The following is a 15,813-nucleotide window of genomic DNA, read 5'->3' on the forward strand; positions in this document are numbered from 1 at the left end:
CAGATAGATAGATAGATAGATAGATAGATAGATAGATAGATAGATAGATAGATAGATAGATAGATAGGTAGGTAGGTAGGTAGGTAGGTAGGTAGGTAGATAGATAGATAGATAGATAGATAGATAGATAGATAGATAGATAGATAGATAGATAGATAGATAGATAGATAGATAGATAGACTCTTCTGGATTTTTAAAAAAGTGAGGACAATTTGGACAAATTGCAGAACTCTTGCCTTAAGCAAGAATGCTCACCAAATCCTTTCTTCTTAATGTCTCAAGCAGAATACATAAAGCTCTACATGCCCCTTCTGTTAGGCTTATTGAGTGTTCTCGCCCTGGAAGTAGATGCCCCTTTCTTTAAGTGCCTGTGAGGCTCCCTGTAGCTTTCACACACCTTAGCTCTGGGTCATAGGCAACTTCACAATCAGTAATTGTTTCTTTAGTGGCAGTCTTATCACTCTGAGTGGGACTCTGCTTTCCATAACTCTCAGCCTAACATCTTCCATGGGGGAGAACGCAGAGAGTACATCTAGTAAATGCATGTTATAGTCTGTCATTGGGTGCTGTTTGTTTCATGGCTAGGCTTTATTTATTTTATGATAATAAAAAATGGGTTTATGGTTACATTAATAATTTTGCCTTGCTCAGAAATTAATAAAAACACGGAGATATCAAGATACTAATGTATTCCTGCCTGAATCATGTAATTTAATAGATAGTCTTCTGCTTTATTTTACAAAGAAACTAACTTTCATAATAGATTTTTTCCTTTTTTCTGTAAGGGGGGGCAGGAACTGGCACCTTTCTTTTTAGAATTATCTTAACATTTTTCCAGTGCCTATTGAAGGAGATTTTCTTTTATCTTCAGTGCTTTTTATTCTTATTTGCCAAATGATTTTCAGTAATGTGAGAATTTCAACTCAAAACGTTTTCTTTTTCTTTCTCCTAGTGTTATTATAACAACAGTTCTGTACCTCTCAGATGCACTTCGTAAGAACTTCTTAAATGAAAACTTTGATTATAAGGTAAGTATCTATATAACTGTCTGGCTTGTGCAGAAAGAGTCACAAGAAGGAAAGACAAAGGATAAGAAATGTACTCATTACCTTGCTCACGTAACTGTAACCCCTCTGTACAGTATTTTCACAATAAAAAAAACTTATTTTAAAAAAAGAAACACAAATACTAAAAAAAAAATGCAATTTTAGACCCGTATGGTAGCATACACTTATCACTCCCAGAATCCTGGAGGCTAAGGCAGAAGGATTGAAAGTTCATGACCAGCCTTAGTTACGTAGCAAGTTCAGAGACCGCTTGAACTATATAGCATACATGAGATACTGTGTCAAGAAACCAGAGGCTGCGGTGGAATATATCTCCTTGGTAGATTGCTTGTCTAGCATACACAAGGCCCTGACTTTGAACCCCAGCACCACACACACACACAAACAATTCTATATCATAACTTAAAATATATTGGAATTTTATAATCAGTTTTTTTGGGGGGAGCAGTACTTGGTATGACCTCAGGGCCCCATACTTGCTTTACAAGCACTCCAGCACTTGAGTCCATTCTACTTTCATTTTTTAAGGCAGGACTCAGTTTTTTTTGCTCAAGTCAGCCTGGACTGTGATCCTCCTATTTTATGCCTCCAGCATAGCTAGTATGACAGGTGTATGTCACCACACTAAGCTGTGAGTGGATAGGGTTGACTTCGAACTGTGATCCTTTCACTCTCTGCTTCCTGAGTAGCTGGGTTACCAGCTGTTAGCCACCACTTCCTGCTCAATTCCACTTTTTGATCTCTAAATTTTTTCACTATTCTTACAAATCACCCTTTTTATATACATTCTTACCAAATTAAATTTGGTATTTGTCCCCAGTTATTTAGATAAAAATTCATTACTGGAATTATTTTTGCTTTGGGTTTTTATCGTATTCCTTTTGATTTATAAGAGCTTTTTGCATACGAAGAATATTTTTGTCATATTTCTTGTAGTTCGTTGTCTTTCATTTTGCACAGTGTCAGCAGGGAGAGTTTCCATTCATTATGTCCTGTGTGCCCTACTTCAGCTAAATTTATTTCAGGAAATGTTATTCTGATGTCTTTTTGATTCTGTATTTGGTACAAGAAAATATGGACTCAAACGATTTGTTGGTATTCTCAGGAGACCACAGCATGACAATGCACATACACACACACACACACAATTTTTTTTGACTAGAAAAATACTTTTTAAATGCTGTCTAAATTTAAAGCAATTAGCATATTCAAAGGAATATATGCATTTTTAAAAATTCTACATTAGAAGGAACTCCAAAAAAAACAAATTCAAACCAAAATAACCTATCTTATACCTTAGCTCCCCTGGAAATACTCAGTGATATTGTAAGAGAAACAAAATATATAGTATTTAGCATAAAGCAGAGAGTTCATGGAACCTCAAATTCAGCTTTGAAGTAGTATGTAAATAGACAGTATTTATTTAGCTTGCATAATTTCTTTGTTAAAGAAAATCTCAAGCAGAAGAGTATAACAACCTCTAGGTATTCATATCAAGTCATAGCCAATCTTATTTTAACTTTAATCCCATCCACTTAGCACTTGTGAAATAAACTCAAGATATGGGAATCACTTCACCTATATATATTTAAATATCTTCTTCTTTTATAGATCTGGGATTCCTACTTTTACCTTGCAGTCATTTTTATAAACCAGTTGTGTCTACAATTGGAGATGTTCACTCCTTCCAAAAAGAAAAAAGTGTTAGAAAAGTAAGTAATCAGGAGGGAAATTTTGTCTTGAGGGTGTTTAAGCCAAGTGATTTACAAAGCAAAACATCCAAAACTGGAAATCACAAATTGAGAAGTCATGACCCAAAGAACAAGAGACAATTTATTACATAAAGATTTTGAAATTTCTTGTTTTTTACCCCAAATCTTCCAGTGTTCAAAATTATTGTAGAAGCCAAAAATGAGACAGATCTGTTTTACTAAAACATGATTTTGAAGCACCAAGAAATTTACACTAAGTATCTTTAATTAAATATTTCTTGCCTTTGAAGCCAGGCACCTGTGGCTCATGCCTGTAATCCTAGCTACTCAGGAGGCTGAGATCTGAGGATCAAAGCCAGCCAGGGCAGCAAAGTCTGTGAAACTCTTATCTCCAATAAACCACTAGAAAACCAGAAGTGGCGCTGTGGCTCAAGTAGTAGAGTGCTCTCCTTGAGCTGAAGAGCTGAGGGATAGCGCTCAGGCCCAGAGGTCAAGCCCCACCACCGACAAAAAAAAAGAAAGAAAAATTCTTGCCTTTGAGTTCAGAGTAACACAATTGTTGTGGAGGCCTTGTGTCAGATTTGACCTTTGTTCCATTTTAGGTATGGTGATATGCGGGTAACAATGGGTTGTGAAATTTTCAGCATGTGGCAAAACCTAGGTAAGTTATAGAAAATACCACCTGCACTATGTAGTTTATCACTATACTTTTAAGTGTAAAAATGAAGAACAATTTACAAATGAGAGCATTTGAAATCCAAATCAGCAGAAATAATCTACAGAAATCAATTGACATGTTGGCATTGGAAAAAGTTACAACTAAATCTTTACACTGGTTTCTATTTGAAAAAAACAGTCTACTATTGTATATGTCATAATGAATTAAAGATAATTTTTCAAATATAGTATTATTGCAACATTATTTCCAGCAATAAAGTAACCATTCAGAATTTGTGTAACAACACAAAAATTTTAGAAGACTATGAGTCACATAAATTTAGATTAAACTTCCTGAAATATTGACTTATGCCTCACCACTTCAAAAATCTTCAGACCATTGACCTATGTCATAAAGAGCCTAGCCAAAGGATTTTAAAAGCATCCACAGTTGCTAAGAGACTGTTAGATCCATTTTATTAATCTACCACAGCATATAAAACATGTTATTCCAACAAATTGATGGCACAGATCTAGTTACATAGAAGAGAATATTTGAAAAATAAATTATTTTAAATTCCATTGGCACATGATGTCTTTCTAGAGATTCATAACATTTAATTTGGTGTGTTAACTATGCAATTTTTAGGGTACATTAAATATTATTGCATTTTAGTTCCTCCTTGAGATTTATTAAAATTATTTCACTTATTTAAATTGAATATGTAATGACATGAAAGTATCTTCTCTATGGGGCTTATCCAAATACAACTTGGAGATGACCAGGTTTGTTTTCTGTTATAGTTTTGTTTGAACTCTTGTTATGGAATGATTTTTGAACAGAACACATATAACCCTACAAATATACATAGCAATGGTGCTTGCTTGCTGGTGATTTCAAGAAAACAAATGAGTTAGCATCTTAAGAATAACCTGCAATTGTGAAAGGTCAGCAAAAAGAAATCGTGGTCTGTCTTTACATTCAGTTCAAAAATAGCACTAAATGTTAGTTGCACTTGGAGAGCATTCCTCTTAGTCTCCAAGTTTTGATGATTCTTTGTGTCTTTCCTCTTTCAAAATTAGATCAAAAACCTTGTTGTATATTGAATTTGGCATTCATTTAGCAAGATATTTTTCAATGAACACTGTAACAAAATGCTTTCTGAAGAAAGCTATAGTTATTCAGGCTCTAATTAGGAAGCCAGGATAAATTTGGTTGGATTACCAGAATATTAGCAAACATGGCAAGTTTTCTCTTCTAAACATTGTTGTCTATGGGCATTTGCACGTAAATCTTTATCAAGGTCAGGATAGCCATGCGCTTATTCTCATATCCTTTTGTCTGCTAAATATAGCATATAGCAGGTATACTTCATAAACTTTTCCATTTTGTCTTTCTCCAAAACAAAAAAAAATTTTTTTGGGGGGGGTCCGGTCGTGGGGTCTGAACTCTGGGCCTGGGCGCTGTCCCTCAGCTCTTCAGCTCAAGGCTAGCCCTCTACCACTTGAGCCACAGCGCCACTTCCGGCTTTTTTTCTTTTTGCTTATATGGTACTGAGGAATCGAACCCAGGGCCTCTGGCATACAAGGCAAGCACTCTACCACTGAGCCACCTTCCCAGCCCCAAAACAAAATTATTTCTACCTCTCTGAATTTTATGTTAAATTACTTCTCTGTTTCCCTTAGACATTCTAGGAAATCTCTGGAGCACTTAGAATGCAGTGTTCTTGAGTACAGTGGTACACAAAATGGTCCAGCACAGTCACCTGGGATCCTGTAAGGAATGAAAATTCTCTGGCTATAACCTACAACTACTGAAACAGAATCTCTGGGAGGTAGCCCAGCATTGGGAGTTTTAGCTGGTTTTCCAGGTGATTCTTAGGGATTTGGCTAAAAATTGTAAAGCACTGCTTCAAAGCACACTATCCATTCTTTGTTATTCCATCCCTAAAGATTAACACTAGTACAGTAAAAGATTTTTGTTATGTTCCATGTACAAATTCTCACCATGATATAGTTGAAGTGGAGAGTGAATATAATTTGCTTCATTCCTTGGTTTCTACATTATTTCCCTAGAGTTCTGTCTTGACTTTTCTGGGGCTTTCAAAGCACTAGGTGAATTTTAAAGGTTGTTGCTAGTGTACAACTGCTACAATTGGAAAATATTCAGAAATATTAAAGCCTTTCTTAAAACACACACTTTTATAAAACATTCAAAATGAAGCATTCGTATACTCTTGTAACACCCCTTATAGGCCTTAACTAAACTTGTTATGTAAAAGTATTAAAATATATCAGTTATATTAGTTGTGTAAAATAAATTAGTTACAATATCAAAGTACATTAGTGTCCTTTTATATATTCATAAGTGTGTCTTAGTGAATATTTATATGCTAAAAGAGAATTTATAATTTTTCATATTTTAATGTCACAGGCTAATAAAGTTCATGAGATGCTGGCTCATGATTTCAAGACTTTTTACTGCTGTGGCAAATACCTGAAAGGAACAATGTAAAAGGTGGAAAGTTTTATTGCTGGTTCACAGTATCAGAAGTTTCAGTCCAGAGTCAGGTGGCTTCATTTTTTTTCTAGGCTTGTGGTGAGGCAGAATACCATAGTGGAAGTGTGGATTGGAACAAAACTGCTTACCTCCAAGGACCAGGAATCAAAGAGGAGAGCAGGCCTGTTGCTAGTGGGCTTCCTACTTCCCCTTTGTTTCCATCTATGCTTGTAGCCTACTGAATGGAACTGCCCACAGTCAGGGCAGGTCTTCCTCCTTAGTAAATCATCTCTGAAAACAGACCTAATCTACAAATGTGCTTTACTAATCCCTCAGTTGCCTTTCAATCCAATCAAGTTGACAACAAGATTAGCCATTACATAGTACATTTTTTTGTGTTGGTGGTGGTTTTGTTTATTTGGTTTTGTTAGGCATAATCTCATTATCTCAGGCTGGCCTAGAACTCACAATCCTCCTGCATCATCCTCCCCAGTGTTCAGATCCGAGCTATGAACACATACGCTTGTCAGTGTTATTTCCAGCCATAGTCATGAGACTGGTAGGCCTTCAAGTTGATGCATTTAAAGTATTTCAGAACTTATGTGTAATGTTAAATATGAATTTGTAATGATTAGTTTTAAACAGAAAATTTAAACCTCTTTCTGAATATGCAAGTATTTAGAGTTTTAGTGTCTTTGAAGTTCATAGAACCGAGAGAAGTGAATTCTATGTTCTCTTTCTGTCTCTTCCCAGTCTTGGAGCTTTTTGGCAAGCAAGATTATAAGTGCTCATTTTCACCTTCACAGGAACAAATTTGTGGCTCCTGCTTTAGCTCACTAACATGCGGTCTAATTGACAGTGTAGGAACCAAACCAAAAGGCTTTTGTCTACAGGCAACAAATGTAATGCACAGATAACCAGGCCAGTCTCTTCCCTCCTAAGAGAGGAATGCTTCCTGAGGACAGAGGGGCTTTGGGTTACTTATGGGAAATTTGAGTGAATGCTGCTTGTCCCTAATGCATGTAGAGCACTGTAGTCAGCATTATCCCTATTATATGGTTCCGATCATTTATTTTAAAATACAATTTTATTGTTATTATTAAGATGTTGAACAGTGGGATTGTCATTTCTTAAGTCTGGCAACGAGTACAATTCTTTTTGGACAGTGTCACCCCTTTCTTTGCTTCCTTCCACTTTCCTCCTCCCATCTCTGCCCACAAACAGCATAGTTCATTTAAAAATGTATCAAATATTTTTAATTGTGGTTTAAAAATGCATTAAATATAGCACCTTAACCTTTTCACAATGTACAGTTTGCTGGTACTAAGTACATTCACACTGTAATACTATCCATCCAAGAACCCTTTTCATCTTGTACAACTGAAACTCTATGCCCATTAAACAACAGCCCCTAAATTTCCTTTCCCCCTCCCCACCCCTGGTACCACCATTCTACTTTTTATCTCTATGAATTTGAATAATACTTGTCCTTTTGGACTGACCTACTCATTTAGCAAAATAACTTCAAGATCTTTCTACGTTGTAGCGTGTATCAGCATTTCCTGCCTTGAATAATATTCCATTCTACCTTTTCTTTGTCTTTTCACCTATCCTTGGATACTTAGGCAAGCTATTTCTACTTTTTGGGCTGAATAATGTTGTGAATAATGCTGCTGTGAACGTGGGTGGACATATACCTCTTTGGGACTTTAATTTCAATTATTTTGGGTGTGTTTCCAGAAATAGATTTGATAGATCATATTATAGTTCTATTTTTAGCTTTTCTTTTTTTTGTCAGTTGTGGAGCTTGAACTCAGGACCTGGGTGCTGTTCCTTAGCAGTTTTTCTCAAGGCTAGCACACCCCTTTGAGTATGGCTCCACTTTGGATTTTCTGGAGGTTCATTGGAGATAAGAGTTTCATGGATTTTCCTGCCCAGGCTGGCTTTGACCCATAATCCTCAGTTCTCAGCCTACTGTGTAGCTAGGATTATAGGCATGAACCAGCAGTGCCTACCAGCTTTTTGAGAACCTACCATACTGTTGCTTTTGCATAGCTGCTGTACCCATTACATTCCCATCAGAACACAAGAGTTCCTGTTTCTCCACATAATTGCCAACATTTGTCCCTCTCTGGAGATAGATGTTAATAGTCATTATCCTAGTGGATGTGAGGTGTTAACACAGTGTGGTTTTGGTTAAAAAAAAAAAACACTTGAGATTTTGAAAAATAAAGACCAACTAGAGATAAGTGAATATCTTTTCTCAAATATGTTATTGCTTAGTATTTCATTTTGTAAGTTGAAGAACTATAAGTATTCCATAAAGAGCAGAGGAAAGGCATACATTTCTGTCTCCCAAATTTTATCCATTTGTGCCTGGACTTGCAAGTATAAACTACAAGGAAGAAGTCTTTACTACCATCTCACCTTTAGTTCTCATCTTGCTGGGAGTTTAAGTTTACCATTCTTTTTCTAGATGAGCTCCCATTCTTGCTAAATATGAAGTGGACTCTTTGTTCCACATTTGCAAACACTGCATCTTGTAACTGCTGTAGAGAAATCAATACTTCCTAGCAGGCTGTTCTGTGTGCATAATTATAAAACTCCAACAGCCCAAGTAGCAGGTGCCCTAAATACTTCAAAACAAGGCCATGTGACTAACAATTAGACATGGGGAAGTATACTAAACCTGTGGTTTAAAACGAAATCACTGAAATGAAGTTTAGTTTGCTGTTTCTATACATAGCTCAAAATTTGCTTTGTTGCCTCAATAGGAATTAAATTTACAGTGCTTGGGAAGCCTCTTCAGGTCTGCACAGATTCTGTTTCCAAAGTGTGTTTGCAGGAAATAAGACTATTCTCACACATTTCCACATGGTAATTTAAATGTGGGTGTGGTTGATCTCTGATCTTATGGCCAGTAAAAATTTAGGCTACAAAATACAGTGTATGGACTTTATTTGAACTATGGTTGAAATAAAGCAATTATAAATGGCATGTTTTTAAGACTATCAGAGAAATTTTAGTATTGAATAAGTTTTATGCTAATTTAAGGAAGTATTGTTTGGCTTTGTATGGTGAAGGAATTATAATTCTGCATTCTTAAAATACATAATTGAAGATGCTTACTGATGCATGCACAAGTACAATACATCTCTGACTTGATTTAAAATACTCTAAGAAAATCAAACCATTGGAATATTAGAAGAAATAGAATTAGCAAAATGTTGAAGATGATATGTAATGTTTGTTTTACTTATCTCTGTCATTTGATGTACTTCAAAAAAATTAAGAATAAATTGGGTCATATTTAGAAAGAGATTCAGAACTAAACAGTGATAACTAAAGTGATGATCTTCATGAAAAAGATCAAAGGATGCTTCGATAAGATTCAAAATTAAATGTGTAAGATAGTGGGTCTAAATCTCATCCTTGTAGCACAAATTTGCTAGAATGCTTTGAGCTAGCAAAAAATTCAATTTGTGCTGAAGCTACTTTTGAATGTGTGTAGGGAAAGGGTAATGAAACAGAGAGGAAAAGTTTGTGTGAAGATCTGGTGTCTTACGTAGTATGATAGCATCAGAGAGTCTCTTCTGGGGTAACTAGTCAGATGCTAAGATGACCTTTGGCCTGGCATACTGGAATCCTTCCGTTTGGTGGTTCTCAGTGACTTTAACTTGCAGCCTTTTCCTGCAGTCCTGTTATAGGACTCATGAAAAACCTGCATTCTCAGGACTTGCCAGATTTTGCCTCCTGATAACAGTCTCCTTTCTTTTTCTTTTTTGTTTTCTAATTTTTTTTCTAGCAAGTCTTTATCTTAGTTTAACAGGTTAAATTTAGTAGACATAGAGAAGAGAGAGACAAATATTTCCTGTTCCCCGTGCAGGAAATAGAAGTTAATGACTCTTCCTTTTTTCTCGTTTTTCTTCTTATGTGCCAGAGTATCTTAAATAAACAGTGGATTCAGGCTTTTACCAATGACAGTACAAGTCACTGAGTTCAGAGTCCTGCTTTTTTTTCTGCCCTGACAAAAATAACAGGAAAGGCATTGCAAATGACAGCTGCTACTTACCTGCTTGAAATGTGTATAGGAAAGAGGGGTAAGGAGGATGGGAGAAGGATAAACTGCCGTTTAGTGAGTATGTCAATTTTAAAGAGTTCATTCTTTGAGGAAAATATGCAAAGCTAGGTTAATAAGAAAGTTTCTTGTGAAACTTCTAGTTTCTAAGAAGAAAGCAAAGCAATCAGAAAGGTACTTGTTTACAAGGATCAGAAATAAAGGTAGGAATTCACAAAGAATTATAAGCCAGGGTTTTTCCCTCATCTATACGGGTACGAATAAATAATTTAGGGATGATAAAAAAAAGGATTGGATGAACTTTGCTGGAAACTTCAATGAGAGAGGAAGGGACTGTGACTTCAGTGACATTTAGGTGGGCAAAGGGCCACCGGCTGTATCAAGGACTGTGGTCCTGTGATGCTCCAAACGCTTTGTCTGAACATTTTAATTCACACTGAAACTACACCCAAGATAAAGTCAGCATGGCCCCCAATTGTGGAAGAGAGGCAATGCTCCAGTACTATGAGGTATCTTCAGCGGGTGAAGGGAGATTGTGAGGAGTGAGAAATTTCACAGATGCCCCAGAGTGCTCTGTCTGCCCTCTTAACATGTTGCTAGTATGAAGCATGAGAATCTCAGACCCTCGTGCACTTAGGATTCAGGACAAGGACAAGGACATGTGCTTTGACTTGAAGCCGATGTTGGAGAAGCCTGTGTTTACAAAGCTGATATAAAGCCTCAACATGTCTTCAAGACAGGAGAGACCAAAGGCCTTTGTCCAGGGTACCTTCTCCAGATAATGCAAGACTAGCAGGAATTCAAACGCTTGAAGGCACACAACCTGTCTCCTCCTGTTGTCCAATTGGTCTACAGAGGATAGGCAAGACACTGCCCAGGTCTTTGTCAAAAGGAACCATTGCTTTCCTTCTAGCTGGTGTAACAAAGCTCTGCTGTTTGCACTTGACAAAAATCAAAGGCCAAAAGAACCAAATTATACACACAGTCTTGTGTGGCTGGGAAACTTGCAGGTAGGGCTGGCTTCAGCCACGAGAACAGAGCTCACCATTTCCCAGTCGTTGTTCTGACTCTGCTTTTCTCTGTTAAATGAGGAAGTGATTTCTGTATACTTTAAGCCAATTTCTTCTTTCCTAATAGTGGTCCTTTAAAACAAAAAAGAAGTCTTTCGGGGGCAGAGATGAGGCTGGTTAGGGGACAGGTTAGACACTCCGGAGGTAGATATGGGAGAGTAAGGACTCTCCACCCCTTCTATCAGCTCCAGGATATGACAAAGAACTTCCCCAAAGGAGAGGATGCTGGCAAGAGAGCACATGTGACCACAGTTTTGTATCTGAAAGAAAAATGTATAAATAAATGAAGCACTTCTTCACCTCACTGTATTGTGAAATTTCACTTATTCTTCTTTCGCCTCATAGGGCTGCAATTGACATTGTCATGGACAATAATATATGTATAAACAGTTTCTAATTGTTTATATAATATCAATTGTGTCTTATCAGTTATTTTTTATACTTTCTTATCTGAGGAGACAGGTATAATTGGATATTCCTGAGGCAATAGTTTTAAGCAAATGTTATACTTTTTTATGTAAAGGTCTTCTGAAGACTAATTATTCTCAAATGCCAATATGTTCTTCAATTTAGGAGAACACAAACTTCATTTCATCCCTGCCTTGATTGGTCCCTTCCTAGAAGTGACCCTGATACCCCAGCCAGATCTCCGGAATGTCATGATTCCTATTTTTCATGATATGATGGATTGGGAACAGAGGCGGAGTGGCAACTTTAAACAGGTAGGCAGAAGTTCACCTCCTCCTCAGAACAGGTAGGAGCATTTTACTCCTATGACATCTCCAAACTTCCAGATGTAAGCATGACTTGGGAATCCAGGCCGACTGCTTCTCTCAGGTCATGTGGTCTTTGACATTTCTCTCTGGTCTTCTGTTCTCTTGAATCTCAAGGAAAGTCCTGGGGAGAGGGTAAGAGGGAAACCACTTAATTCCTTTCAGCCCTGAGTCTATTATTTAAGAACTTACAAGAGACTTTTTTTGCTCCAAAGTGGACACAGCACAGAGGTATCAGTGGGTTAATGATTCTTAAAATCATTGAGCTCTCTGTGGTTTGCACATTGTGTTTGGTGAGTGGCTTAGCTTGGAACATTTGATTCACAGTGTGTTTTATAGCTCTTAGCTTGAAGCATTGAGAATTAATTTAAAGGGCACAGTGGAAAATCTTGCAGAAGAAATTCCTAGGGGATGAACTAATCATTTCTCATTGACAGAGGTTCTAATAGCATGGTTCCAGATTAAGGACAAGCATTCTTGTTACAAAAGTAGATCTCACAAGCAATCAGTTGCCTTTTGGCTGTGCCAAGTCCCTTAAGTTGGAGGTAGATGGTCTACTGGCCGTTTACAAGATCACAGCACTTAAATTGTTTACCTACAAGATGTGGCCCTACTTTATGCTTCTTCCTCAAACTTGTAAAAGTGGTTAGCTCTGTGAGCAAATTGACTGCATATGTAGAACATACTTGGAAGACAGGAGTCTGTGTGGGCATTTCAGTCTTCTTGATATACAGATTGTTTTCAAGAAAGCTGATAGGTAAACGAAAGTATTCAAAATTTTTGCTTGCTTAGAAAGGAACCCACTTTCCTTTCCCCTTATCTTTATCATTTGATTGAAAGTTGGTTTGAAGGAATAATTAGGCTCAGTCCTTTGACAGAGTCAAATTATCTCTTCTAAGCCCTAATTACTTTAACTCTCTCTAGCCAGTGGTTTTTTGTTTCTGCCTCTTCTCCTGTCTCAGATAGATGAAGGGATATTTTTCCTTTACTGATATTCAAGTTCCAACAAATTTACATCTTTGAAAATATAAATGTTTTGACTACAGTTTTTCAGAAAATATGTCCTTTCCCTCTCCTGCTGCTTATTGCTGACATAGAATATTTCTGTGGATGTACCATCTGTACATGGCTAGGACAAGTTCTCAACTTCAGCAAAAATTGAGTGCAGCCTCGAACTGTTTTAGAAAAGAAAATAGATATGACACATTAAAGATTTAAATTAATGTATGTGGTACGTTAGTTTGCTGATGTTTTTAGATAGAATGATGTAAAGGAAAAAAGAAATAGGACTTGCCAGCTTTAAGAAGTCCCTAAAAAAGAATTTAGACATTTAAATTGGGCTTCAGGCATTTGTGTTTGAATCACAGATAGATAGATGTCTTTGGCAGTAGGAAAAGCTATCCAGCCAGGGATTTGAAGACACTTTAACACTGTCCAAATTAGCCCCCTAGAAATCCAAAGAGAAGTCTGCTATTAACCATAGCTGAGAAAGTCACTTTCACAAAACATACAGCTTTCTCCCAGACATAAAGAAAATTGTTTTAATTTGCCTAGAAATCCTACTTGAAAAGGGGAGGAGAAAGAGTAATACTTAGGTATGTTTCAGGTGGAAGCCAAGCTGATTGACAAACTGGACAGCCTGATGTCAGAAGGCAAAGGTGACGAGACCTATCGTGAGCTCTTCAACAGTATGTGAGTAATGTATTATCTCAAGTTGATTTTGTTCTGGGGGCTGGGCGTCAGTACCGAGTCACTCTTCACCGATGTAGCTGCAAACCACAGAAACAGCATAAGTCTCAAAGGAATGCTTTGTCTTTGTGAAGTGTGAAATAAAAGATAATTGCCTAACGGATCTTATTATGTTGATGATTAGACATGTCTCTTTATTTTAATCTCTGATCAGGACAGGTCACTTGTGTTATGTAACAAATTTCACTCTTTTCATGCCTAGTAAGTTTAAGAAAAAGCTCATTGCTGCCAGATGATGATTCTAAGTAGCATTATGATATAACTTGTATTCAGCACTTGCCTGACTTGCTGTTGGAAAAAAATTACCTTAGTTTTTAATCTGTTCTCTGACACTTGAATTAATACATGGCTGTAGACCTCCTGTGGTCAGCATTGCTACTTTCTTCATAAGTGCTTCTTATTAGAATATCACAGAAGCAAATGATTTCTTAAGAAAAATTCTGTGTTTGGGATTTGTGTGGAAGGTAGAGAAATAACAAAGTTTTGTAAAAGGATTTTGGGGTTGTTCATGCTAGTACAATCTGGTCACAGTCTCAGGATGAATTGCTTAACCCAAGTATGCATTCACTGTTTTCAAATGGCCAGAGGACCTGTGCAAAATGCTTTTGTGCTGTGGGATTTCTCGTCTGGCCCCTGTTTTCCTTATAGTTTCCTGTGGGTCTGTCATTTTTAAATCTAGTATACTTAAAAAGTATTTCTTTTTGAAAAATGAATTGGCTTATTGAGCTTGGAAAATGTTTGCAATTCTTTCAGAAGTGCAAAAATCATTCACCAACACATTTTTTTCTACTATAAAATATAATTTTGTCTGTACTCATGCTCTCAAATATCACCTCAAACTAAATATTAATGTGTTAATACTGTTAGTACTGGTGCCCAAATGCAAGATTCTGTCCTTTTAGGATCATTAATTTGGAACCGTGCAAATATCAGTAGGTAGACTTGAATATTATTATTAATGACTGGTAAGTTGGACAGACTTCAGCTGGCCTAATTCAAGATTGTTCTTAAAGCTTTCAGAAAAATTATATTGAAAGGAAAAGCCAGGAAGGAGTATGGAGATTTCATGTGGTGGTAGTGGGTGATAAAAAATGTTCTTTGTGCTAAACCATGAACAACACCATTTTTTCTGATATGTAATTAAGCCAGAACTTTTAATAATTATTCACGAGGATCTTGTTCATTCTTGTGTACAAAGCATCTGTCTTTCATGACAGCTGGAGTTTACCAAGAATTCTGATTAAAACCTTATCCAATATAATAAATTGCTTTTGAGAACTGCTTTCATTTCAGTTACTAGTCCTTGGTTTGAACAAAGAACCAAAATGAGAAAGCACTCAGTGAAATGAACCTCTTGAGATCTGTGATTAATTATTTATAGTAAATTCACAAGATTAATAAATACATGCATAGTTCTAAGAGTGCCTCTTATCTACTTTAATAAAAGCCTGATAGCATACAATTTGGATTGCTTGTGTATAAATAAGACTTTGAAAGAGAAGATGCACCTTGACACTAGAATTAAACTAGTAATTAAGATATTAAGCCTCTGTAATTAGGACTATTTTAAGAGTCTTAATTCATTCAACAAAGATTTTTATTTTGTTGATTTTCAGAATATTATCAGAATTGCTACTATAGATATTTTCTCTCCTGCTTTTGTAATCAGAACATTGGGGAATAAGTCAAATTTAACATGATAATTCAGTATCATTTCTATTTGGACTCATTAAAGAAAGTGAAAATCTAACTATAAAAAAAAAGATTTTTTGACAATAGAAATCACAGTAAATTAGTGTAGCCACAATGATTCACTGCACACATTATGAATTGGGAACACATGGCATTATGGTACAGATTCTCATTTGTTCTCAGTAATTCATGTTTCAAATTTCTGAAAGATTGTTCAATACCTGAAAGTAACTTGCTTGCTGCTCCTATAATGTAGTGGAAGCTTATATAGTACCTTCCTTCCTAAGAATTCATCTTTACTAATTCCCAACATTATTTTCATTTACTCATATTACCTTCTTTTGAAGTTAGTAGACTTTACTGGGGTTTTGCTGTTGCTTGTTTTCTTTTCGTTGGTCTTGGGGTTTGAGTGCTGTCCCTGAGCTTCTTTTTTTCTTTTTTCTTTTCTTTTTTTTTTTTTCTTTTTTTTTTTTTTTTTTTTTTTTTTTTTGCTCAGCGTTAATGTTCTACTACTT

The 15,813-nt window shown here is 36.2% G+C and overlaps 1 protein-coding gene across 1 annotated transcript in view; it reads left to right on the plus strand.

Annotated features, from left to right (window-relative positions):
• Dock4 (dedicator of cytokinesis 4) overlaps positions 1-15,813 on the plus strand; it is a 421,543-nt gene that overhangs the window by 348,500 nt on the left and 57,230 nt on the right. Inside the window, exons 28-32 of the mRNA XM_013024050.1 lie at positions 953-1,028; positions 2,679-2,779; positions 3,382-3,440; positions 11,658-11,806; positions 13,464-13,549. Of these exons, the coding sequence (XP_012879504.1) occupies positions 953-1,028; positions 2,679-2,779; positions 3,382-3,440; positions 11,658-11,806; positions 13,464-13,549 (471 nt within the window). The remainder of the gene's footprint in view (positions 1-952; positions 1,029-2,678; positions 2,780-3,381; positions 3,441-11,657; positions 11,807-13,463; positions 13,550-15,813) is intronic.

This window comes from Dipodomys ordii, unplaced genomic scaffold, assembly GCF_000151885.1.
Source record: "Dipodomys ordii isolate 6190 unplaced genomic scaffold, Dord_2.0 Scaffold72, whole genome shotgun sequence".
Lineage (NCBI taxonomy): Eukaryota > Metazoa > Chordata > Mammalia > Rodentia > Heteromyidae > Dipodomys > Dipodomys ordii.